This window comes from Entelurus aequoreus, linkage group LG07 (assembly GCF_033978785.1).
Source record: "Entelurus aequoreus isolate RoL-2023_Sb linkage group LG07, RoL_Eaeq_v1.1, whole genome shotgun sequence".
Classification (NCBI taxonomy): domain Eukaryota; kingdom Metazoa; phylum Chordata; class Actinopteri; order Syngnathiformes; family Syngnathidae; genus Entelurus; species Entelurus aequoreus.
Genome location: NC_084737.1, coordinates 13,211,992 through 13,239,033, shown reverse-complemented (window position 1 = coordinate 13,239,033; position 27,042 = coordinate 13,211,992). Strand labels below are relative to the sequence as shown.

General features: G+C 41.1%; 2 protein-coding genes across 6 annotated transcripts in view; one reads left to right on the top strand and one right to left on the bottom strand.

The window, feature by feature from the left end:
• The window catches only part of sdcbp2 (syndecan binding protein (syntenin) 2), a 52,540-nt gene extending 33,602 nt beyond the window's left edge, over nt 1-18,938 (top strand). Inside the window, exons 5-9 of the mRNA XM_062052598.1 lie at nt 609-773; nt 4,111-4,286; nt 12,243-12,414; nt 12,609-12,700; nt 17,218-18,938. Of these exons, the coding sequence (XP_061908582.1) occupies nt 609-773; nt 4,111-4,286; nt 12,243-12,414; nt 12,609-12,700; nt 17,218-17,272 (660 nt within the window). The 3' untranslated portion in view covers nt 17,273-18,938. The remainder of the gene's footprint in view (nt 1-608; nt 774-4,110; nt 4,287-12,242; nt 12,415-12,608; nt 12,701-17,217) is intronic.
• A 4,550-nt stretch (nt 18,939-23,488) lies between these two features.
• snphb (syntaphilin b) overlaps nt 23,489-27,042 on the bottom strand; it is a 46,183-nt gene continuing 42,629 nt past the window's right edge. For all 5 annotated transcript variants that reach the window (XM_062052581.1, XM_062052580.1, XM_062052582.1 and 2 more), the window contains 2 exons: nt 26,345-26,494; nt 23,489-26,271 (listed from right to left, as the gene is read on the bottom strand). In XM_062052581.1, the coding sequence (XP_061908565.1) occupies nt 24,468-26,271; nt 26,345-26,494 (1,954 nt within the window). In that variant the 3' untranslated portion in view covers nt 23,489-24,467. The remainder of the gene's footprint in view (nt 26,272-26,344; nt 26,495-27,042) is intronic.

Below are 27,042 nucleotides of genomic sequence, written 5' to 3'. Positions count from 1 at the left end.
ATATAATCGATCAGAACATTCCTAATTTGAAAAAATAAATACATTCTCATTTTCGTTTAACATAATAATGTTATTAGCAATTTTAACGCAGTCAAGGTTCTGAAAAACCTCTGGTGTTTTCTTTCTCCTAAAACATACTTTATTAAACACCTGTGAGGATGCTCTCATTTCAAACCAAGCAACTGGATGAAAAGAAAAACTGTTTTTAGGCAAAGGATAAGAGCTTTGAGCTGCTTGTCTATGAGAACACGGCGTGGCGATTGTGTTATGAAGGCTTGGAGCACTTAGTGGGAGGGTGTGATGTCTTCACTGCCTTCTGTCTGTGGTGTGTGTGCGTGTTTGTGTTTGTATGGTTGTGTGGGTGTGCATGTGTGTGTGTGTGTGTTCCACATCACCCTCACATGGAAAAAAATCTGTGCTCTTCACCATTTGGTCACCTCCACAATCGTGTTTTTCATTCCGATAGAAATTTAGTCAAAGGCAAAAAAAAAGCTGAAGTGATGGAGGAGGAGATAGAAAATATTAATTTCTCCCACGTTGGACACCTGCGTGTGATTCAACAGTCCTTTTGCTGAATTTGAATGTCTAAACTTTCCTTTCCCTTTCAGCAAGTGGCGGTGCCCTCCTACTCAGGTGTGGCGGGGATGGTGTGTCCTATTACGGGCTCCGACGTCGGCATCAGGAGGGCCGAGGTCCGCCAAGGGCTGCGGGAAATCATCCTGTGCAAGGACCAGGACGGCAAGGTTGGACTGCGCCTCAGGGCCATTGACAACGTGAGTCAGTGTATCTTCGCTCTTTGATTCCTCCACACGCTGAATTATTGATCTGGTGTCGGGTTACACCACATATGTCAGAGTCAAGGCCCGCGGGCCATATCCGGCCCGCGAGAAGGTTTTTTACGGCCCTTGGGATGATCTTGATTTATTATTAGAACCGGCCCGCAGACCGCAGATCTTTTACACGCACCAAGCGGATGCCGGTCCAAGGTTCCGAAAGGGGGCGAGCGGCCCGCCGGGACGCGCCTGCCGGCCGAAGGGCTGCAGCCCGGCCGTCAGTCGCGGAGCCCGCCGTGCCACGCGCGCCAAGGGGGCGGGCCGAAACCCGGCCCCGAGGCCCTGAGACTTCTGCTTTGTTTCCCCAAACCGCGCGTCACCGCCGGGCCCGCACCACCGTCAGGCTGCAGCCCGAGCGTCGGTGGCGGAACCCGTCATGTGCCGCGCGCGCCAAGCGGAGCGGGGGGGTCAAGCGGGCCGAAACCCGCAGGCCACCCCCTCACCACGAGGCCCTGAGACTTCTGCGTTTGACCCCTACGCGCGGCCCGTCGGGACGCGCCCGCCGTCAAGCCACGAGGGCCAGCCGTCGGGTCGCGGAGCCCGCCGTGCCACGCGCGCCAAGGGGCGGGCCGAAACCAGCGGGGGGTTTCGGGCACCCAACTCGCCTCCCTCCCACGGAGGGAGGAGGGGGGTTTAATGTGAACATTACTGTGCAATCACATATTTAGAGTTTTTACTCAATTCAAGTTTAAAAGTTAAAGTTTAATATTTGTTTTCACTGCATGTTACTTCTCCTTAAACAAAGTGTTGTTTTTGATTTATAGATTTTTGCACTTTATTTTATTGTATTTCAATTTAATTATATTTTAAAAATATTTCAGTTGAGTGGATGATAGAAAATTGCTATTATTGTTTTTTTCTTTGAAGTAAATTTAGCCCACTTTTGCTAAAATAGAAAATATAGGCTACTGATGGTGCCTTGAATACCGGTTTCTTTCATTTAATGTTCATGTTATGGGGATTTTTATATAAAGGAAATTTGTCTTTTGTGTCTGTTGAAAATTAAAGATTACTGACAGAGCCATAAGAAAATATTGCTTTATTTATCTGATCATATTGGAATATATTTGTTAGGTTTTCAGTAGGTTCAATTAGGTTCACTAGACTATATGCGTCATTTAAAAAATTTTCAATGAACATTCGAACAGTCCGGCCCTCGGCTTGTAGCTAAATTTTTTATTTGGCCCTCCGTCCATTTGACTTTGACACCCCTGGGTTACACGAACACTTAGCTCATCCTTGGAGGGACACCAAGAAAACCGGACCTTCTTATATAAGGACCTCGGGAGTTGTTTTGCTTAACTGCACAGAGTAGAAGACAGCGAGGGTGCAGCGGTTGTTATGCATGTATGTATGTATGTATGTGTGTACAGTTGTGCTTATAAGTTTACGTACCCTGGGAGAATTTATGATTTCTTGGCCATTCTTTAGAGAATATGAATGATAACACAAAAACCTTTCTTCCACTCATGCTTAATGGTTGTGTGAAGCTATTTATTGGCAAACAACTGTTTACTCTTTTTAAATCAAAATGACAAAAGAAAGTACCCAAATGACCCTGATCAAAAGTTTACATACCCCAGTGACTTCGATCTGATAACATGCACAAAAGTTGACACAAACAGGTTTGAATGGCTAATCAAGGTTCCAATCCTCACCTGTGACATGTTTGTTTGTAATTAATGTGTGTGTATAAAAGCTCAGTGAGTTTCTGGGCTTCTGACAGATCATTGCATCTTTCATCCAGTGCTGCACAGATGTTTCTGGATTCTGAGTCATAGGGAAGGCAAAAGAATTGTCAAAGGATCTGCGAGAAAAGGTAAATGAACTGCATAAAACAGGAAAGGGGTATAAAAAATATATTCAAGGAATTGAGAATGCCAATCAGCAGTGTTGAAACGCTGATTAACAAGTGGAAAATGAGGGATTCGGTTAGACCAGCAAAGATTTCAGCCACAACAGCCAGGAAAATTGTTCGAGATGCCAGAAGAAAGCCATCAGTCCAAATTACTTTGTTCCAGAAGTTTTGAGGCTTGTCTCTGTGCTGTTTGGCGTAATGTAAGCGGGATACTTTGTGACATTTGCGCAGAAATTGCTTTCTTCTGGCGACTTGACCATGCAGCCCATTTTTGTTCAAGTGCCTCCTTATTGTGCATCTTGAAACAGCCACACCACAATTTTTCAGAGAGTCCTGTGTTTCAGCTGAAGTTATTTGTGGATTTTTCTTTGCATCTCGAACAATTTTCCTGGCAGTTGTGGCTGAAATCTTTGCTGGTCTACCTGAATCCCTCATTTTCCACTTCTTAATCAGCGTTTGAACACTGCTGATTGGCATTCTCAATTCCTTGGATATCTTTTTATACCCCTTTCCTGTTTTATGCAGTTCAATTACCTTTTCTCGCAGATCCTTTGACATTTATTTTGCCTTCCCCATGTCTCAGAATCCAGAAACATCTGTGCAGCACTGGATGAAAGATGCAATGGTCTGTCAGAAGCCCAGAAACTCACTGACCTTTTATACACACACATTAATTACAAACAAACATGTCACAGGTGAGAATTGGAACCTTAATTAGCCATTCAAACCGGTTTGTGTCAACTTTTGTGCATGTTATCAGGTCAAAGTCACTGGGGTATGTAAACTTTTGATCAGGGTCATTTGGGTCATTTTGATTTAAAAAGAGTAAACAGTTGTTTGCCAATAAATAGCTTCACACAACCATTAAGCATGAGTGGAAGAAAGGTTTTTGTGTTATCATTCATATTCTCTGAAATATGGCCAGGAAATCATAAATTCTCCCAGGGTATGTAAACTTATGAGCACAACTGTATGTATGTATGTATTTTCAATATCAGATTTGAAGCACTTTGGAGTGTTTCGACTGGCAAAAAAATCTGATCCGTGTCACTTGAGGGCAAATAAATCAGTTTTGATGTGCATTGTAACAGGGCCTTTGTGTAGTACTAACTCGACCATGAATGTCAGCTTTACAGATGCCACGTAGTTTGACGTGGTAAAGATGTCCAGTTCATTTATTAATTAATGTATTCATTTATTTGATGCAAATATAGTTTATTTGAGGTGTGGCACCTATTTCAATCAATGTTGTCAGAAATAGAGGCTGTACCTAGTAAATATATAAATAAATAAATGTGGCATGGCGTCAAGTTGAGCCTGTATATTCAAATATCCTTGTCGTATCCCTTTTTTTTTACTCTTTCTTATTGTTTCTCCTTGTTATTCTAACTCTTCTTGTTCCTCCTTTCCTTATCGCAGGGAGTGTTTGTTCAGCTGGTACAGGCCAACTCCCCCGCTGCCTTGGCCGGCCTGCGCTTTGGCGACCAGGTACTTCAGGTCAACGGGCAGAACTGCGCCGGCTGGAGCGTGGATAAGTCCCACAAGGCCCTGAAGGCTGCGGCCGAGACCCGCATTGAGATGGTGGTCAGGGACAGGTGAGGGTTGTAATTTAACATTGTTTGTTTTAGGCGTTACTTTTTATTCAGGTGTGGAATGACTGCATTTATTTTCTCTTTGCTGCTGCCTGCCGCACCCTAAGTCTTCAATAATGCTGCACAATTCACAAGAAGTTCTAATACCATTGTTGGACCATGGATAATCTCTTGAATCATGTTTACATTTTTGCACAGTGTTAAATAACCAGGATTATCATTCTCCTGTTTTATAACCATAATCTATTCCCTTTACAAACTCATTTACTTTGGCTCCCTCTGTTGGCTGTTTAATCCATTGCACTTAAAACAGATGTACTACAGTGGAACCTTGATTTACAAACCCCTTTAATATGCAAACTTTTCGATTTACGAACTTTTGGATGAAGCCATTTATGCATTTGCACGTGTATCACGTCTCTGTAGACCAGACCTGGGCAAGTTAAGGCGCGGTGGCCGCATCTGGACCGCCGGACATTCCCCCCCAAATTTTTTAGATCTTTAGGATGGAAACGGTAGCTGCCATTATGATGTGCAGTGATGTTTTCAAATGACCGTAAGTCTTGAACTATACACATACTTGCCAACCTTGAGACCTCCGATACCGGGAGGTGGGGGGTGAATGGGCGCGGTCGGGGTGGGGCGGGGGCGTGGTTAAGGGCGTGGTTAATAGGGGAGTATATTTACAGCTAGAATTCACCAACTCAAGTATTTCATATACAGGTATATATATATATGTATATGTATATGTATATGTATATATATATATATATATATATATATATATATATATATATATATATATATATATATATATATATATATATATATATATATATATATATATACATATATATATATATGTATGAAATACTTGACGACTCAGTGAATTCTAGCTATATATATATGTATATATATTTATTTTATTATACATATAAATAAAATAAATACTTGATTTTCAGTGTTCCGGGGGCTATCCAGTAGATGGCAGTATTGTCCTGTTTAACTTCTCCTCCGTTCATGACTCGGCCACTGTGTTCAATGGAGAAGTCTGTTTTACAAAATGTACAGGCAACATACTCCTTCCCCTTCGAACTGTCCTGGATGAACTGAAATTCTTGTTTCCATTCGTTTTGGAACTTGCAAGCGTATTTCTTCATCTTGCTCGTCGACGGCGTCGCCATGTCTGTAACTTCCTCGTTCTTCTGCTTTGTCTCCTTGTTGTGTGCGCAGTTGTGCACTCTACTCTCTAAAAGCCGTAGATGTTATGACGTCATTGGGCAGGCAAGCTGTTTATATTGTGGGAAAGCGGACGTGAGAACAGGCTGTCTCCACTCAGGTCCGCATTGAGCTGGAGGGGGCGTGGCCTCCAGCTCTGGCTGAATACCGGGAGTTTGTCGGGAGAAAATTTCTGCCGGGAGGTTATCGGGAGAGGCGCTGAATACCGGGGGTCTCCCGCTAAAAACGGGAGGGTTGGCAAGTATGACTATACAAAGTGTGAAGGGGGGCGTTGCCTGCGGGCCTGCCACGGAAGACAGCGACAGGTGAGTAGATGGCCCAGGTCCTGTCGCCTTTATTAGCAGCATCCGGGACGAGACACGGAGTTGGGAGTTGGAGAGAGACACACGCACCGAGAGCGCACGCATCAACACGTCTGAGAAAGACTGCTGAAAAGCAATCCAGACTGTTAAATGAAAATAAAAAGACTGTATTCAAACTGTCTACCGGGCTCACGAAGATCTATCGGACTCAGGAGAACCCTCGTAGCAGAGAGACTTTTACACAAAGTATTTTAATGGATGGAATCTGGCCTTTTGCATGATATACTAGTTACTATGGTAATCACAGCAGCTCAGACGAGGTACCAAGGAATGTGGGTGGGGAGTGTTTCCACAGAGTGTTTCCAGAGCAGCCAGCCTGGGTGTCAGGGACAGACGCGGAAGGAGATTTTTACAACAAAGTTTTAAAGCTTAGTGATGTATCAGATCGTAGGTGGGTTTATTTTTTACCCTTCGCATTCATATTTTGCTGTGTTTGTTGCATTTTTGTTGCGTTTCGCTTGATTGTAAAATATGTCGATTGAGAGGGGGTGTGACGTTCATACGTTGTCAATATTCAGTGTTTTATCCTTCATAGTTAATATTGTAAGTCCCACATTCTTTATTTTCATTTATATTCTGGGAGTCTCATTCAGTAAAAAAAAAAAGTGAAATTCCATTCAGTTTTTTAAGGCGATCTGTCTTAACGTTTTTAGCATTCGATCAGACATTATTGTGAGTTTTTGTATTAGTGCAGTGTTTCCCATAAACTGCCAAGATACCTGTGGCGGTGGGGGTGTGACTATGGGCGTGGTCACCATGACATCATTGAGTAATTTGCATAATTTACTACAATGATATGATTTTCTCTAAAAAGGCTCAAAAAATGTATACTTACTAATTAATAATAACAGTTTTGTTTTAAACGTCCATCCATCCATCCATTTGACAATATAATTACAACACTTTATGTACATATTTATATACAGATTTGAACAATAAGTTATTCACTGAAATATATTTATTAATTGTGGTTCTTACAAAAAATATATCTTATAAAATATAAAAGCTAAAATGTCTCTTAAAGCTCTGCCCTCTTAATTAGTGCATACTAAATAATTTAACTTTAGCCTACTACTACAACCATATTATTTACCAGCAACATAAAGTGAAACAGAGGCAGAGGTGTCCTGCCACAGTCAGTAACAAATAAACAGAAAACAGTAGTGGTCAAATACAAATAAAGCAACAAGAGAAGTATCCTACTCTTCTCTTTTGTAAAGTAAATCTGAACAGCCTATATGGGCATCTACATCAACTATATCATTTGCCTGAGAAGCTGGACAGGACAAAAAAAATAAAAAAATAAATAAAATAAAATATTTTTTATTTTTTTAATTTATTTTTTTAATTTTATTTGTGGCGGACGTAATTCTTTCGTGGCGGGCCGCCACAAATAAATGAATGTGTGGGAAACACAGTAGTGTTCCTAAAAATAGATATACCGGCCCCCAGACACATTTTTTTCCTCTAAATTTGCCCCCCCCCCCGAGTCAAAATAATTGCCCAAGCCTGCTGTAGATGAATGCTTAATTCATGCGCCTGCAGGCATGAAAACTTCACTTGCTGTGCAGGAGAAGTCACGTCTCAACATTCCAGCACGTGTACCGTATTTTCCGCACTATAAGGCGCACCGGATAATAAGGCGGACCTTCAATGAATGGCCTATTTTAAAACGTTGTGCATATATAAGGCGCACCGCATTATAAGGCGCATAGAATAGATGCTACAGTAGAGGCTGGGGTTACATTATGCATCCATTAGATGGAGCTGCGCTAAAGGGAATGTCAACAAAACAGTCAGATAGGTCAGTGGTGCGAACATTTACCGTACGTGCTCCCGTTTTATCCACCGTGCGGTTCACAGGAATATCAAAGGTGAGTGGAACCTCGTCCACGTTGATGATGTGCTCTGGCCGGATCTTTTTTTCAGCAATCTTGTTTTTGCAATATGCGCGGAAAGTGGCCAGCTTTTCGTGGTAGTCTTTTGGCAGTTGCTGTGAAACAGTAGTTCGTGTGCGGATGGAGAGATTACGTCTTTTCATAAACCGAAAGCACCAAGAAGCACCGCCTTTAAAATCATTAATGTTAAGTTCGCTTGCTAGCGCTGTTGCGTTCATTCGATTAGTGATTGTACTGACACTTCTACTTTCTGCTCTTTGTTCAACAACCCACTGTTCGAGTTTGTCCTCCAACTGTAGCCAGTGTTTCCCACACATTCATTTATTTGTGGCGGCCCGCCACGAAAGAATTACGTCCGCCACAAATAAAAAAATATTTATTTATTTTTTTGTCCTGTCCAGCTTCTCAGGCAAATCATATAGTTGATGTACCGTAGATGCCCATATAGGCTGTTCAGATTTACTTTACAAAAGAGAAGTGTAGGATACTTCTCTTGTTGCCTTATTTGTATTTGACCACTACTGTTTTCTGTTTATTTTTTACTGACTGTGGCAGGACACCTCTGCCTCTGTTTCACTTTATGTTGCTGGTAAATAATATGGTTGTAGTAGTAGGCTAAAGTTAAATTATTTAGTATGCACTAATTAAAGGGGCAGAGCTTTAAGAGACATTTTAGCTTTTATATTTTATAAGATATATTTTTTTTAAGAACCACAATTAATAAATATATTTCAGTGAATAACTTATTGTTCAAATCTCTATATACCGAAACTCAGGGCAGACCGGTAGGTTGGAGTTCAAATCCCAGCCGAGTCATACCAAAGACTATAAAAATGGGACCCATAACCTCCCTGCTTGGCACTCAGCAACAAAGGGTTGGAGTTGGGAGTTAAATCACCAAAATGATTCCCGGGCGCGGCGCCGCTGCTGCCCACTGCTCCCCAAGGGGATGGGACAAATGCAGAGGACAAATTTCACCACATCTAGTGTGTGTGTGACAATCATTGGTACTTTAATCTTTTAAATATGTACATAAAGTGTTGTAATTATATTATAAAATGGATGGATGGATGGATGGACGTTTAAAACAAAACTGTTATTATTAATTAGTTAGTATACATTTTTTGAGCCTTTTTAGAGAAAATCATATCATTTTAGTAAATTATGCAAATTACTCGATGATGTCATGGTGACCACGCCAATAGCCATGCCCCCACCGCCACAGGTATCTAGGCAGTTTATGGGAAACACTGTGTAGCCATCTCGCTTTGTTCCCTCTGAAACTCTGTTTAGTCTTCTTTACTTGGCACAGGTCATCTTGTTGCTTCCTCCACTTTCGTTAGTTAAATTCTCTCGCTGCTGCTCTATTCCCATGTTCTACTGCGTGACTGATCGCCTTGAGTTTAAACTCTGCGTCGTAAGCAGGTCTCTTAATAGGAGCCATTTTGGGGTCTTTACAAAAACACACAAATGGAAATGAAACGGCACGCCTCGCGCAGTCATACACTACCGTTCAAAAGTTTGGGGTCACATTGAAATGTCCTTATTTTTGAAGAAAAAGCACTGTACTTTTCAATGAAGATAACTTTAAACTAGTCTTAACTTTAAAGAAATACACTCTATACATTGCTAATGTGGTAAATGACTATTCTAGCTGCAAATGTCTGGTTTTTGGTGCAATATCTACATAGGTGTATAGAGGCCCATTTCCTGCAACTATCACTCCAGTGTTCTAATGGTACAATGTGTTTGCTCATTGGCTCAGAAGGCTAATTGATGATTAGAAAACCCTTGTGCAATCATGTTCACACATCTGAAAACAGTTTAGCTCGTTACAGAAGCTACAAAACTGACCTTCCTTTGAGCAGATTGAGTTTCTGGAGCATCACATTTGTGGGGTCAATTAAGCGCTCAAAATGGCCAGAAAAAGAGAACTTTCATCTGAAACTCGACAGTCTATTCTTGTTCTTAGAAATGACGGCTATTCCACAAAATTGTTTGGGTGGCCCCAAACTTTTGAACAGTAGTGTATATCCCAGCATGCACTGCGCGCTTCTTCTTCTACGGGGGAAAATTAAGTCGGCGGCTGCTTACTGTAGTTGCGAGACCTGTTGTGGCTCAATATTGGTCCATGTATAAGGCGCACCGGATTATAAGGCGCACTGTCAGCTTTTGAGAAAATTGGAGGTTTTTAGGTGCGCCTTATAGTGCGGAAAATACGGTAACTTTTCTTAGTTTTTTCGCCTTTTTGAGAAGTTTTGTGCATTTTTCTAACTCAATAAGAGTCCCAAAAACTCAACAAACCAGCGTGGAAAGAAGGAGAGAACTGCTGTGGAGTTATAAAAATTACTTTTTACGAGGAGCACATTCGTAGTATTCACAAGCATGACAACAGCACAGTAAGTAGCCACATCACGTTTTAATTGTGATGAAGCCGATCTTTTCTGGGAAAAGATGCCACAACAGAATTATGTCACAGCAGAGGAGAGGACGGTATCTATTTTATCTTTCCAGAGCGGCACCCTCGCTCTTCCGAAGGGCGAACACACGAACATGTACGGCTCCCCCCTCCGTGCCTGTTCCTTTGTCCTTTTGTCTGCTCCTTTCTTGTCACTTCTCTGCCATTGTTAAGGTGTGTGCATTTTGTTGTCGTACGGTTGTTGAAGTGAAGGATTTGTGTGCTTTTGTTTGTGAAAGGGAACCCGGTGTGTGCGCGTGTTGGCAGAGCACAGCATACAGCAGCTTTTTGTTGTTGTTTGTACACTTTTATGTTTCACAGAGAGTTGAGCCTTCACCCTCTGGTTATGTTTGTTTGGTATACAGTACTGTATAGCACTTTATATTGTTTACAGACCTTCACTAAAATATGGACTTTTGTCGAAGCTGCAACCCATTATTCATATTTTCATTGATTCACCATATTGCTTCACTATATGAACTTTTCCATTTACGAACCCTGTTCAAGGATCAATAAAGTTCATACCCTGCGATGAGGTGGCGACTTGTCCAGGGTGTACCGCGCCTACCGCCCGAATGCAGCTGAGATAGGCTCCAGCACCCCCCGCGACCCCGAAAGGGACAAGCGGTAGAAAATGGATGCTATATATATTAGATATGCTTTTTTTATACATACATTACAGGCCAAAAGTTTGGACACACCTTCTCATTTCAATGCGTTTTCTTTATTTTCATGACTATTTAAATCGTAGATTGTCACTGAAGGCATCAAAACTATGACATCTGTGAAGTGAAAACCCTTTCAGCTGACTACCCCTTGAAGCTCACCTGAAATGGTTTTCACTTCACAGGTGTGCTTGAAGCTAGAGATGTCCGATAACGGCTTTTTTGCCGATATCCGATATTGTCCAACTCTTAATTACCGATACCGATATATACAGTCGTGGAATTAACACATTATTATGCCTAATTTTGTTGTGATGCCCCGCTGGATGCATTAAACAATGTAACAAGATTTTCCAAAATAAATCAACTCAAGTTATGGAAAAAAAATGCCAACATGGCACTGCCATATTTATTATTGAAGTCACAAAGTGCTTTTTTTTTTTTAACATGCCTCAAAATAGCAGCTTGGAATTTGGGACTTGCTCTCCCTGAGAGAGCATGAGGAGGTTGAGGTGGGTGGGGTAGGGGGTAGCAGGGGGTGTATATTGTAGCGTCCCGGAAGAGTTAGTGCTGCAAGGGGATCTGGGTATTTGTTCTGTTGTGTTTACGTTGTGTTACGGTGCAGATGTTCTCCCGAAATGGGTTTGTCATTCTTGTTTGGTGTGGGTTCACAGTGTGGCGCATATTTGTAACAGTGTTAAAGTTGTTTATACGGCCACCCTTAGTGTGACCTGTATGGCTGTTGACGAAGTATGCCTTGCATTCACTTGTGTGTGTGAAAAGCCGTAGATATTATGTGACTGGGCCGGCACGCAAAGGCAGTGCCTTTAAGGTTTATCGGCGCTCTGTACTTCTCCCTACGTCCGTGTACACAGCGGCGTTTTAAAAAGTCATACATTTGACTTTTTGAAACCGATACCGATAATTTCCGATATTACATTTTAAAGCATTTATCGGCCGATAACATTGCCAGTCCGATATTATTGGACATCCATACTTGAAGCTCATCGAGAGAATGCCAAGAGTGTGCAAAACAGTAATCAGAGCAAAGGGTGGCTATTTTCAAGAAACTAGAATATGAAATATGTTTTCAGTTATTTCACCTTTTTTTGTTAAGTACATAACTCCACATGTGTGCATTCATAGTTTTGATGCCTTCAGTGACAATCTACAATGTAAATAGTCATGAAAATAAAGAAAACGCATTGAATTAGAAGGTGTGTCCAAACTTTTGGCCTGTGCTGTATGTAATATTCATCATTTTTAGTCACGTTTTTTTGTATGCTTGAGTCCATAACCCTGATTTTTTATTTATTTTTCAAATTGCGGTTGTCTAGGCCCTTCCAGCGCACTGTCACCATGCACAAAGACAGCTCGGGTCACGTGGGCTTCATCTACAAGTCTGGGAAAATCACATCGCTGGTCAAGGACGGCTCCGCCGCTCGCAACGGCCTGCTGACCGACCACTACATCTGCGAGATCAACGGGCAGAACGTCATTGGACTCAAGGTAGCTGACCCTGAGATATCTGATTCATCTTCAAATTTACCTCAGCACAATCTTTAGTTTAAAAGTAAATTCCCAGAAGGTCTTCTTCACTTGACGTAAAACAGACTGCATTGAACAATATGTCTGTCTTACTTTGCTGTGCATCATACCTAAAAGGTAAACAACGATAAAACATATTTGCATCATAATTCCAGGATTCCCAGATAAAAGATATTCTCACGTCCTCCCTGACCGCCATGACCATCACCATCATGCCCAAGTTCATCTACGAGCACATGATTAAGAGGTACGTGCCTGCTTGACTGTCCTAATCCAAGTATAAAGTATAGGTACAAAGCCCAAAAGCAGTGAAGTTGTCACGTTGTGTAAATGGTAATTAAAAACAGAATACAATGATTTGCAAATCCTTTTCAACCTATATTCAATTGAATAGACTGCAAAGACAAGATACTTAACGTTCGAACTGGAAAACTTTTTTTTGTGGAAATATTAGCTCATTTGGAATTTGATGCCTGCAACATGTTTCACAAAAGCTGGCACAAGTGGCAAAAAAGACTGGAAAAAGTTGAGGAATGCTCATCAAACACTTATTTGGAACATCCCACAGGTGTGCAGGCTAATTGGGAACGGGTGGTTGACATGATTGGGTATAAAAGCAGCTTCCATGAAATGCTCAGTCATTCACAAACAAGGATGGGGCGAGGGTCACCACTTTGTGAACAAATGCGTGAGCAAATTGTCGAACAGTTTAAGAACAACATTTCTCAACAAGCTATTGCAAGGAATTTAGGGATTTCACCATCTACGGTCTGTAATTTCATCAAAAGTTTCTGGAGAAATCACTGCACGTAACATTGAATGCCTGTGACCTTGGATCCCTCAGGCGGTACTGCATCAAAAAGCGACATCAGTGTGTCAAGGATATCACCACATAGGCTCAGGAACACTTCAGAAAACCACTGTCAGTAACTACAGTTGGGCCTGAGCTCATCTAAGATGGACTGATGCAAAGTGGAAAAGTGTTCTGTGGTCTGACGAGTCCACATTTCAAATTGTTTTTGGAAACTGTGGACGTTGTGTCCTCCGGACCAAAGAGGAAAAGAACCATCCGGATTGTTTTAGGCGCAAAGTTGAAAAGCCAGCATCTGTGATGGTATGGGGGTGTATTAATGCCCAAGGTATGGCTAACTTACACATCTGTGAAGGCACCATTAATGCTGAAAGGTACATACAGGTTTTGGAGCAACATATGTTGCCATCCAAGCAACGTTATCATGGACGCCCCTGCTTATTTCAGCAAGACAATGCCAAGCTATGTGTTACAACAGTGTGGCTTCATAGTTAAAGAGTGCAGGTACTAGACTGGCCTGCCTGTAGTCCAGACCTGTCTCCCATTGAAAATGTGTGGTGCATTATGAAGCCTAAAATACCACAACGGAGACCCCGGACTGTTGGACAACTTAAGCTGTACATCAAGCAAGAATGGGAAAGAATTTCACCCGAAAAGCTACAAAAATGTGTCTCATCAGTTCCCAAACGTTTACTGAGTGTTGTTAAAAGGAAAGGCCATGTAGCACAGTGGTAAAAATGCCCCTGTGACAACTTTTTTGCAATGTGTTGCTGCCATTAAATTCTAAAGTAATGATTATTTGCAACAAAAAGTTCAGTTTCTCAGTGTGAACATTAAATATCTTGTCTTTGCAGTCTATTCAATTGAATATAAGTTGAACAGGATTTGCAAATCCTTGTATTCTGTTTTTATTCATGAATTACACAACGTGCCAACTTCACTGGTTTTGGGATTTGTATATAACTTAAGCTATCAAGTGTTTACATCTATGTTGACGTCTTGCAATGCTTGAAGGAACATGCTTACTTGTCAGACCAAGTGGAGGAAGTCCAACAACTTGTCTCACTTAGTCATATATTAAACATGCTGTATAAAATAGTAATGATGGCCGTAAAGTATGTTAAATACTATTGCATATACAATATCTGTCGGTATATGGTATATTTCACATACAGTTGCAGATTGTGATTAATCATAATTAATTCATTTGAAAACTTTGGTTAAAAATTGCAGTTACTTGACATTCCCAATTAAATTATAGTTCATATTTGAGTAAGTTTCCACGAAAGGAAATCATTATTAAATCTATGACAATATTTGAGTTATTGTAATAATGAACTCTTATTTCATTATAATTAATAATAGAGGAGTTCTCTCTCTGCTGGTAGGTTGTGATAGGGTTGCAGGATTTCAGACGATATATAAATGGTATTCATTTGAGCTTTTAATATCCTCTTTACACCGTGATAATGCACGTTGATGAGAACGCTTGCTTACTCGACGCACTTTAGATGGTGGACTAGCGGCTAACGTCCCTCTACAATGCAAAGCTGAGTCGACGTCACTAATCCTCCCCTCCATGGTGTCAAATAAACCGTTTTCTACAATTAACGTTATCACCGGAGGACGAGGAATGGCGAAACATGCTACACTACACACCTTTAGAAGGATGAAAGAAGCCATGCTAACTGCTAAGCTCGAGCTCTAGAATGTAAACAGAGGTGGGCGGATCGATACAAATAGCGACCGTAATGATACTGAGTATGGTATCAGTGTATGGATTGATACTACAGTGATTAGATCAATATGTTTAATGAGATGCTTTTATTATCATTTATACACCAAATAATATATTGTGATTTATTTGGTTATATATATACAAACCCCGTTTCCATATGAGTTGGGAAATTGTGTTAGATGTAAATATAAACGGAATACAAATGCGGTCCTCTCCAAGGTTTCTCATAGTCATTCCACTGGGGTGAGTTTTCCTTGCCCTTATGTGGGCTCTGTACCGAGGATGTCGTTGTGGCTTGTACAGCCCTTTGAGACACTTGTGATTTAGGGCTATATAAATAAACATTGATTGATTGATTGATTGATTTGCAAATCATTTTCAACCCATATTCAGTTGAATATGCTACAAAGACAACATATTTGATGTTCAAACTGATAAACATTTTTTTTTTTTGCAAATAAGCATTAACTTTAGAATTTGATGCCAGCAACACGTGACAAAGAAGTTGGGAAAGGTGGCAATAAATACTGATAAAGTTGAGGAATGCTCATCAAACACTTATTTGGAACATCCCACAGGTGAACAGGCAAATTGGGAACAGGTGGGTGCCATGATTGGGTATAAAAGTAGATTCCATGAAATGCTCAGTCATTCACAAACAAGGATGGGGCGAGGGTCACCACTTTGTCAACAAATGCGTGAGCAAATTGTTGAACAGTTTAAGAAAAACCTTTTCTCAACCAGCTATTGCAAGGAATTTAGGGATTTCACCATCTACGGTCCGTAATATCATCAAAGGGTTCAGAGAATCTGGAGAAATCACTGCACGTAAGCAGCTAAGCCCGTGACCTTCGATCCCTCAGGCTGTACTGCATCAACAAGCGACATCAGTGTGTAAAGGATATCACCACATGGGCTCAGGAACACTTCAGAAACCCACTGTCAGTAACTACAGTTGGTCGCTACATCTGTAAGTGCAAGTTAAAACTCTCCTATGCAAGGCGAAAACTGTTTATCAACAACACCCAGAAACGCCGTCGGCTTCGCTGGGCCTGAGCTCATCTAAGATGGACTGATACAAAGTGGAAAAGTGTTCTGTGGTCTGACGAGTCCACATTTCAAATTGTTTTTGGAAACTGTGGACGTCGTGTCCTACGGACCAAAGAGGAAAAGAACCATCCGGATTGTTATAGGCGCAAAGTTGAAAAGCCAGCATGTGTGATGGTATGGGGGTGTATTAGTGCCCAAGACATGGGTAACTTACACATCTGTGAAGGCGCCATTAATGCTGAAAGGTACATACAGGTTTTGGAGCAAAATATATGTTGCCATCCAAGCAACGTTACCATGGACGCCCCTGCTTATTTCAGCAAGACAATGCCAAGCCACGTGTTACATCAATGTGGCTTCATAGTAAAAGAGTGCAGGTACTAGACTGACCTGCCTGTAGTCCAGACCTGTCTCCCATTGAAAATGTGTGGCGCATTATTAAGATTAAGATTAAAGATTAAAGTACCAATGATTGTCACACACACACTAGATGTGGTGAAATTTGTCCCGGACTGTTGAACAACTTAAGCTGTACATCAAGCAAGAATGGGAAAGAATTCCACCTGAGAAGCTTCAAAAATGTGTCTCCTCAGTTCCCAAACGTTTACTGAGTGTTGTTAAAAGGAAAGGCCATGTAACACAGTGGTGAACATGCCCTTTCCCAACTACTTTGGCACGTGTTGCAGCCATGAAATTTTAAGTTAATTATTATTTGCAAAAAAAAAAAAAAGTTTATGAGTTTGAACATCAAATATCTTGTCTTTGTAGTGCATTCAATTGAATATGGGTTGAAAAGGATTTGCAAATCATTGTATTCCGCTTATATTTACATCTAACACAATTTCCCAACTCATATGGAAACGGGGTTTGTATTTTGGGATATAGAGTTTAGGATATATCGCCCGTTCCTTTCTGACATAGTCAAGTAAACGACTGTGTAATAAAAGTCAAATACTGTCACCTAGTGGCGTGTTGTAGGTACTACTGGAAGCAATAATTGTAGCCACTTTGGCTATGTCACAGTCAGCGCCACTCAGGGTTCTGTGGTTATCGTCACACTTTTCCCGCTTGCCCACGAGGACTGGTAGACAAGTGACAAAAGCCTCCAGCAGGTGGCGCCGTGGTAACATTGAGCTAACTTTGTTTCTTAACTGTTGCGGTCCAGGATGTCCAGCAGCCTGCTCAAGTCGGCCATGGACCATTCCATCCCTGAAGTGTGACTCGGCACAAAGAGCAGGGAGTCTTGTAAAGACGCCAACATCTCTTTTATTCTTTCCTTCAACCGTCTGCCATTATTCCTCTTTGTTTACTTCATCTTACAATTGCCTTGGTGTCTGCTAAGATCACCAAATGTCTTTTTTTTGTTGTTGTTTTTTTGCATTCTTGCTGGAGTCAAAGGACGGTCCGAGATGGTTTCTATTTTCCATCCATGCAAAGTCCGGAGCGTCCTCTGCGTTCATTTCTCTTCTTGTCACTTCTGCTCCAAGATGCTGTAAACAAGCCACGTCTCCCACGTCCAAAACAATTCAAAAGAATTCCACGGTAATATAAGCAGACATTGATCACATGATATACGCTTACATGAAGCTAACGTTATCATAGGGCTTTGCTTGTGCCAAAATGACATAAATATCAAATGTAATACGGAGCTCATTCAATAAAATGTGAAATAATTTGCTAAATTACCAATCATTCATTCAGTTGTGAAATATCAATCAATAAATATCTTTAAACTGTTATTAATGTATTAATTGAAAATTGGAACTTTTATTTTTCTAATGTACTACTGACCTATTTTTTTACTTGCAATATTTCAAATTTATTCTCTATTTTTTTATTTTTATTAAAACAGATTTATATGGTAATATTCCACCTTTTTTCTTTACTATTATAATTTTACGGATGTTCCCCCAAAATGCAACTTTCATGTTAAAACAACTATTACCCACATTATTTTCTGCCCTATTTGATAAGATTTCATTATTATTGTTTCCGACGACTTTATTTGCCTCATTTTAAAAACTAAAATATTATAAATTCTTCCTACAATTATTTCCCAAAACATTGTTAGTATTTTCACTTTAATAAAAGTACATTTTCACAATATTATTACAACACTTTTTCATGACCAATGCACATATTCATAATTGTATTAAATTGCTCTGTATTTATTGGCATTTTGAAATGATAAAATGTATATTTGTACTTTTATTTCATGACACTGCATTGGAAAAATAGCTGGACAATCACATTTTTCAATTTCATGAAATAAATGACATAAAAAATAAGTCAATTAAAAAATTTGATAAAATTAGATACATTTAATTTAATTTAAATTAAATTAATTAAATAAAAAAACAAATTAAAAAAATATATTAAATGGATGTACTGTTATGAATATATTGGTCATAAAACAGTTTCATAATTTAATTGTTGTCTTATAAATCATTTCACAATTTAATGAATGATTGAATTGGTCGGATATTTATTCATTTATGGACAAAAAAGCCACAAAAGATGGAAATGTGCTTGTATATTTCAAGATGGGGGTACAGGGTAGTTTCATTTCTTGGGAGCTGACTATGTGCTGGACGGAGCCACTAAGTGCACTTTCCATGACCTTTTTTAAGATACATTACCTGTGTTCTTTCTGTCCTTAAATAATTGTGCGTGTGGTGCCTCCTGTTTGATAGCAGACGTTACATTGAACTAACTTCTAAATGTCCCCCTCGCTGTCCTTTCCCTGGCTAAACAAAAGCCGCATTTAAAAAACAAAAAAAAAGTATATTCTGCTTCTGGATGCATGTATTCATCTCCCACATATGCAATCTGATATGAATGTAAGCAACATACTACTATTGTCAAGCAAATAAAACACAATCATTAGACACGCCCCTGCATGTCGTACATATATTGGAGCTTTAATGTCTTGACTGTACATTATATTGCATTTGAAGTACAGTAGTTGACAAAAATACAGTCGGCGTTGATGTTGAGAGGACGACATCACGTGTACAATCAACCTAAAAGGACATTCAGGATATTGACACAAAGGCATCATACATGTATTAATATATATTTGATTTATACATGTACTCTTCGTCTACATACAACATGGTGGCCAGGAGCTCCAGATGCATTGTGGGACACTTTGACATGTGACTAAAGTGCTGAAACGTGGAAAAAACAAGCACGCAAACGTTTTGATGGAAACCCCAAAGAAAGAGAAGCATTCATTCATTCACTCACTCATCATTTATTCACTTGTTTATGTACTTATTTATTTATTCGCTTACTCTTGTAATTCACTCATTCATTTTCTTTGTATTCACTCATTCATTTTCTCATTCACATTCATCCGCTCTCTTTCATTTATGCACTAATTCATTAATTCACTCATTTGTTCATACACACTTATTTATTCACTCACCCATTTATTCGCTCATTAATTATACCATTCATATTCTTGTTTATTAATTCACTCATTTATTTACTAATTCATTACCTCACTTATTCATTCACCCATTTGTCCATACATTCACTCATTTATTCATTCACTTGCTGTTTTATATACTCATTCAATCACATATTCATTTCATCACTCATGCACTTTTAAGATTAATTAAAGATTAAAGTACCAATGATTGTCACACACACACTAGATGTGGTGAAATTTGTCCTCTGCATTTGACCTGCTTATTAATATATTTACACATTAATTCACTTACTCTGATTCGCTCATTTACTCACTTGCTAATTCATTTTCACATTCACTCACTTACTCTTTTATTCACTCATTCATTTTCTTATTCATTCACACTTTCATTTTCTCATTCATAACCTCACGCATTCATCCATTCTCATTAATTTATGCACTAATTCATTCATTCACTCATTTGTTCATACACATTTTATTTACTCACCCATTCATTTGCTAATTAATTATATAATTCTATTTCCTATTTATTAATTCACATATTAATTTACTAATGTGTTACCTCACTCATTCTTTCATACATTCACTCATATATTTATTCACTTGCTTAGTCTATTATTTACTGATTCAATCACGTATTCACTCATTCACTTGCTTATCAATTCATTTACACATAAATTCACTTACTCTTATTCACTCATTTACTCACTTGCTAATTGATTTTCACATTCACTCACTTATTTTATTCACTCACTTATTACTTGATTTACTCATTCACCTATTCATGTATTAATTCATTCCCTAACTCATTCTAGCCCAAGGTCTAGAGATGACAAATGTCATGAGAGGATTGTCCCAGATGCACACACCGATAATTTGACATCAGCACTACCATATGAACAATAGTGTTGGGACTTAACATCCACTCGGTAACACAATGTGACAGACAACCTACCCTTATAATATTGACATTTTAAAAAAATACTTTGGAAGTTTACCACATGATGTTTAAACCTTTTTTTTACTGTAATATTTCTAATGTATACGGTGGTACCTCACCGCACCAAACAGAAACCGAAGGAGTCCGTAAAGGTCATAATTACGCCAGCCACGGGTGTTGACATTTATCCATGAAACTTTGGAGAAGCTGCTGATGGTGTGTTTGACAGGAAAGCAGGTGGATGGCGACACTGTAGAAGTCCACTCTCCAGGTAAATGCTGGACATTATTATGACAATACTTTATAAAACTACTGAAGTTGTTTGTTTTACGTATTGTTTTTTTTTTCATACAGTATTATCTCAAAGTTTGTTTTTCCTCAGGTCTCAACACAGAATAATTTCAGTTCATTTTCAAGTGGAATATTATTTTTGTAGTATTTTGAGTTACGAGGTCTGTCACAGAATCAATTAAACTTAACAAGCCGAGGTTCCAATGTACCTATTTTATACTTGCATTTTTTATGTATATTTTATTTTCCCCTTGCTTTCAGCAGCCAGTTTAAAAACAAATCAAAAACCCAACAACATTAATATTCCAAATTTAAACTTTTCTTCTTGAAAATATAAACATTATTCTTGCAATCTTTTTTTCCTTGGGAAAAAAATATTTTTTAATACCATTATCAGTTTTTCCTTGTAATATTACTACATTTATTTTGTGTGTGTGTGGGGCGTGTCCCAATACTTTTGCCCATATGGTGTTGATGGCTCAATGAAGGATTCATGTGCGTGAAAGGCTTTCCAGTGAGAAGACAAAAGAGGATGTACTACACTTACTTCCTGTACTTTCATACTGTACACTAATTCAAGTAATTGCTTATAAAGTGAACAATAGTGCAAAAAAAAAAAAGATGTCAACAAAAGAAGGAAAGAAAACAAACTTGTTCCGTCATGAAAATGACTTTTGCTTCTACTTGCTGTGTTGGGATGGCAAACATTTGGCTTTTGAGTTAGTTTCTTGTACATATTTACACAAAATGTCAGCAAACAAACAACTCAATCGTCATCACAACCAAAAACTGCAGTGGAGCCTCGGAACTCAACCAAGATCCCAAAAAACAACTTTTTCCCCCCACTCAATTGATTGTTATGGATAACGTAATTACTTTTTTTCATCTTTTTTCTCATATCCCGACGTAATTCTCATGAATGTGAGACTTAAAGGCCTACTGAAATGAATTTTTTTTATTTAAACGGGGATAGCAGATCTATTCTATGTGTCATACTTGATCATTTCGCGATATTGCCATATTTTTGCTGAAAGGATTTAGTATAGAACAACGACGATAAAGATTGCAACTTTTGGTATCTGATAAAAAAAAGGCTTGCACCTACCGGAAGTAGCGTGACGTAGTCAGTTGAACATATACGCAAAGTTCCCTATTGTTTACAATGATGGCCGCATGAAGTGAGAGAGATTCGGACCGAGAAAGCGACAATTTCCCCATTAATTTGAGCGAGGATGAAAGATTTGTGGATGAGTAAAGTGCAAGTGAAGGACTAGTGGGGAGTTGAAGCTATTCAGATAGGGAAGATGCTGTGAGAGCCGGGGGTGACCTGATATTCAGCTGGGAATGACTACAACAGTAAATAAACACAAGACATATATATACTCTATTAGCCACAACACAACCAGGCTTATATTTAATATGCCACAAATTAATCCTGCATAAAAACACCTGCGTGTTTGTTATGCTAGCTCCTAGCTCCTCTGCTAGCTCCTAGCTCCATAGAACACGCCAATACAATTCAAACACCTGATCAACACACACAATCACTCAGCCCAAAAGACCGTTTACCTAACCCAAGGTTCATAAAGCTTATATATTTTTAAAAAGTTACGTACGTGACGCGCACATACGGTCAAGTTATCGAATGTTTAGCAGCCAAGGCTGCATACTCACGGTACCTGATATTCAGCTGGGAATGACTACAACAGTAAATAAACACAAGACATATATATACTCTATTAGCCACAACACAACCAGGCTTATATTTAATATGCCACAAATTAATCCTGCATAATAACACCTGCGTGTTTGTTATGCTAGCTCCTAGCTCCTCTGCTAGCTCCTAGCTCCATAGAACACGCCAATACAATTCAAACACCCGATCAACACACACAATCACTCAGCCCAAAAGACCGTTCACCTAACCCAAGGTTCATAAAGCTTATATATTTTTAAAAAGTTACGTACGTGACGCGCACTTACGGTACGGTACGTGTTATGCTAGCTCCTAGCTCCTCTGCTAGCTCCTAGCTCCATAGAACACGCCAATACAATTCAAACACATGATCAACACACACAATCACTCAGCCCAAAAGACCGTTCACCTAACCCAAGGTTCATAAAGCTTATATATTTTAAAAAAGTTACGTACATACGCAAAAAAAAAGCCAAAGCTGCATACTCACAGTAGCACGTCTGCGTCTTTGTCATCCAAATCAAAGTAATCCTGGTAAGAGTCTGTGTTGTCCCAGTTCTCTACAGGCGTCTGTGTATCCAAATCAAAAGTCCTCCTGGTTAGAGTCTCTGTTATCCGAGTTCTTCCATCTTGACTGCATCTTTCGGGAATGTAAACAAAGAAGCGCCGGCTGTGTACTGTTGTGGCTGACTACGTTCGAAAAATACGTCCATTTCGCACCGACAACTTTCTTCTTTGCTTGCTTGGCTTCCTTCTCCATAATGCAATGAACATGATTGAAACAGATTCACGAACACAGATGTCCAGAATACTGTGGAATTATGAAATGAAAACAGAGCTTTTTCATATTGGCTTCAATGTGGAAGGCATACCCGTGTTCGTCGGGCTACGTCACGCGCATACGTCATCCTCAGAGGCGTTTCGAACCGGAAGTTTAGCGGCAAATTTAAAATGTCACTTTATAAGTTAACCCGGCCGTATTGGCATGTGTTGCAATGTTAAGATTTCATCATTGATATATAAACTATCAGACTGCGTGGTCGGTAGTAGTGGGTTTCAGTAGGCCTTTAATTTCCGAGGGTCCGCTGTAGTTGAGTGTGATCTCTAGCAATGCATGGCAGAAGGAGCTTGGGAGGATACATTTTAGTGTCCGGAGGGTCTACATCTAGTCCAGAGTGACAGTTGAACAAGTAGGACCATACAGCACAGAGAGCGCTTACCTCAGTCAAGGAGGTATCTTCTAGCTCGGTTGTTATCTATAATGAACTGTTGGAATTAAATAAGAGTGGGCGTTGAAGTACTAGAGGGTCAGTAACTTGGTAGAGTCAACCATTAGGAGTGTTTTTAGGTCAGCATCAGTGGTAGAAGTTAAGTTTACCGTTTTATTAAAGCCTTTTTGAGTTCTTGCACGGTTTTAAGCAATAAGGTGAGGATGGGGAGAAAAGCCGGTGCTTTTCCACATTGAGAGGAGCCAGAAGAGGTGGATCCTCAAGACGCCTCCCTGTAAAGGTTTTTTAGGGAATGTCCGACCGGTTAGGAGGCCTTCACGAAGACTCAGGACTTGGCATTGGAACACCTCTGGAACCCCAGAGAGGAGCCAGACCAAGTAGCCAGAGAGAGGGAAGTCCGGGCTTCTCTGCTTAGGATGCTGCCCCTCAGAAAAGCGGAAGAAGATGCATGGAGGACCTTAAACCTTCTTGGTAATGACTATGGACTTAGGTCTTAAGAAGGACAAAGGGAATATGAGTTTTACATGTGGATGGATTTGGGGTGATGATGTATCTCATCTAGGAGACATCCTTGAAGAGACTACAGACGAGTTTGTGTACACGTCCGTCTTAAGTGCGAATCCGAATCAGTCGTGCGTGAGTCAACAACAAACCTCAGCGGTTTTCCCTGCGTTTCAAAATAATCTGCACATTCAATCCGTAGCCCAGGACCAGTGGTTGTGGCAACCCAGTCACGGAATCCTGGCGTTCTACTCCTTTGTCACTCCCCTCACTGAAGACGCCGGAGTCCTGATGACTCATCATGGTCAAGCGTACTGAAGCTTCACATGTTGGATCCGGCTAGGTCTCCACCGCCCGCGGGATAATGCCTCAAACCTCCACCCCTGCGCAGCGAGTGCAGGGCCACTGTGCAGCAGCCCCTCAGCAGTGACCCAAAGTGGTACATGGGCTGTCCCACTCGGACGGGACCGCGACAAAACCATGCTACCGTAGGCACCACTGGGATCGCCACTGCTAGGAGATCCACCAGGAAGTGACGACTCCAGTAGCTTTTCTGTACCGGCCCTGGGGCAGAATCAGAATCCACCTCCCCCGCCAATGCTTCATTGCCTTCTTCGCATTCTTGCTCTTTAATTTCTACATCTTGGTCATCCCTCGGGACAAGAACATCAGCTCCTTCCTCTTGGGAAATGGATCTCTTGGGCTGGGAGGTGTGAGGTTGTTCAAAGACTTGTAGTGATTCTGGGCTACTACATGGGCTCAGTCCTGGTGTTTCCAACTGGAGTGTGTCAAGGTGTCTGTCCTCTCCAGCCCATAGACCTTCCTTTCTCTCCTTTAATTGATTTTGTACCAAATTCTCTGCCACTGTGTCCAACTGTCCCACTCTGGGTTGGACTACTTTTGCCTGACCCTGGACCTCTACTGCAGCAGATTCTTCTTCTGGACTTTCTGTCCTGTCGTCCTCACAGACCGGACTCTCCATGGAACAGGCCACAGTGGCAGATCGTGGCATGTAATTAACCCGAGGCAATTTAGAGCACGGAATGGGCTCTGTGGCTGTGCTCAAGACAGTTGCTGTGGTTACAGAAGTAGTGGTGGTGATGGAGTCCAATTCTTCCTCGCCTTCATCGGACAACCAGGTTGAAGTCGGGCTGCAAGCTTGAGAGCGGAACGTACGCTGTTCTGCGATGGTATCCAGGTCAGACGGGCACCCGGATGTCGCTGGGATAGGACAGCTCTCAGTCTGAATACCTGTCTCACGTAGAGGATGCAGGTACAGGTGATGGTGGGAAAGGCAGGGCTGGCTCATACAGACACCTCCGCCCAGGCCACAGCGTAATGGCGACAGACGGTCTCCCGAGCATAGCTTCTCGTAGGTAGCCGAGTGCGGAATGTTGTGGGGCACTGAGTGGGTGTGAGGGAAGGAATGAGGTAAGGTTTGGGAGTAAGTGTGAGGCAAAGAGTTTGGTATGGAGCAGGAGAAGTTTTGAGCGTAGGAGTTGAGCAAGGAAGCAGTTTCTTCTGAGAGAAATGCGGCCTCGAGTAGCAAGTCAGCCTGACTCGGGATATTACTACCATCTCCACAGCACACAAAGCCACTGTCCTGAGTTCCGTCTGCTGAAAGACATGGGAAATCTGCAGCATTGCGGTCTCCTGCTTGATCACTCAGTTTGGTATAGGTGGAGCTCCGTGTCACAGAGCGGGCTGGGGAACCATCACAAGAGCAAGAACCCCTAACCCCTATTGCTGGTTTTGGTATTACTCCTGGACTTTCCCCAGATACAGACGCTGGCGCAGAACCCCCAACTCTGTTCCGGCGTTCAGCTATGGCTTCTCCCTCCTTGGCTAGTCCGGCCTGAGCTATTTCCATGTTAAGCAGCAGGTTCTCAAGCTTGTGGTTTTGAGTGTTAATGTCTTGGAAGTACTTCTGGACACTTACGTCACCGCTGTTCCCCCCGGCGTCGCTGAGCCTGGCGCGGACTGTGTCCACCGCGTGTTTGAGCTGCTGTATCTCCAGACGTGATTCCTTCAGGGCCAACTGAGCTTCCACGCGATGGCACTCCTCCTCCACCCAGTCCTCCTGCATCCTGTAAAGCTTTTCTCTCAACGCATCGATCTCTGTGTCCCTAAGAGTAACCCAAGAAACATATACTATAAAGACTGCCTTGAAGAGTCGAAGGGGATATCTAAACCGCTCACCTGTCTTGCAGTGTGGTGATGGTTTCTTTTAACCTGGCCCTGAGGTGTCGAATACACACCTCCTTCTGCTGCAAGGGTGTCAGGTACTGCTCGGGTGGAGGGGGCCGGATACCGTGGTTGTCGGTACATGACGTGTACTTCTGGTGACGTCTAGGAAAAGAATGTAAACACATTTTTAACAGTTCACAAATTATATTCCCCAAAGGGGTTTTAGTTTTGGTTGGTTTCTGGGTTGGAACTCTGCACTTTCTTGAACTTTTAGGATTTTTCCCTGAATGGGGGTAGGCCAAGTCGTTGTGGAAATAATCAGTCTGCAGCGCTTGTGTCGGGGCCCAGACAAAGTCATTGTAAAAAGGAACTGCAGGGATGACTCACTTGTCCCTTTTCATACTGTCCTTTACACTCGTGGGGTCCATCCATCCATCCATTTTCTACCGCTTGGGCAGCGGGGGGTGTTGGGGGGGTGCTGGAGCCTATCTCAGCTGCATTCGGGCAGTAGGCGGGGTACACCCTGGACAAGTTGCCACCTCATCCCAGGGCCAACACAGATAGACAGACAACATTCACACACTAGGGCAAATTTAGTGTTGCCAATCAACCTATCCCCAGGTGCATGTCTTTGGAGGTGGGAGGAAGCCGGAGTACCCAGAAGGAACCCACGCAGTCACAGGGAGAACATGCAGAAAGAACCCGAGCGC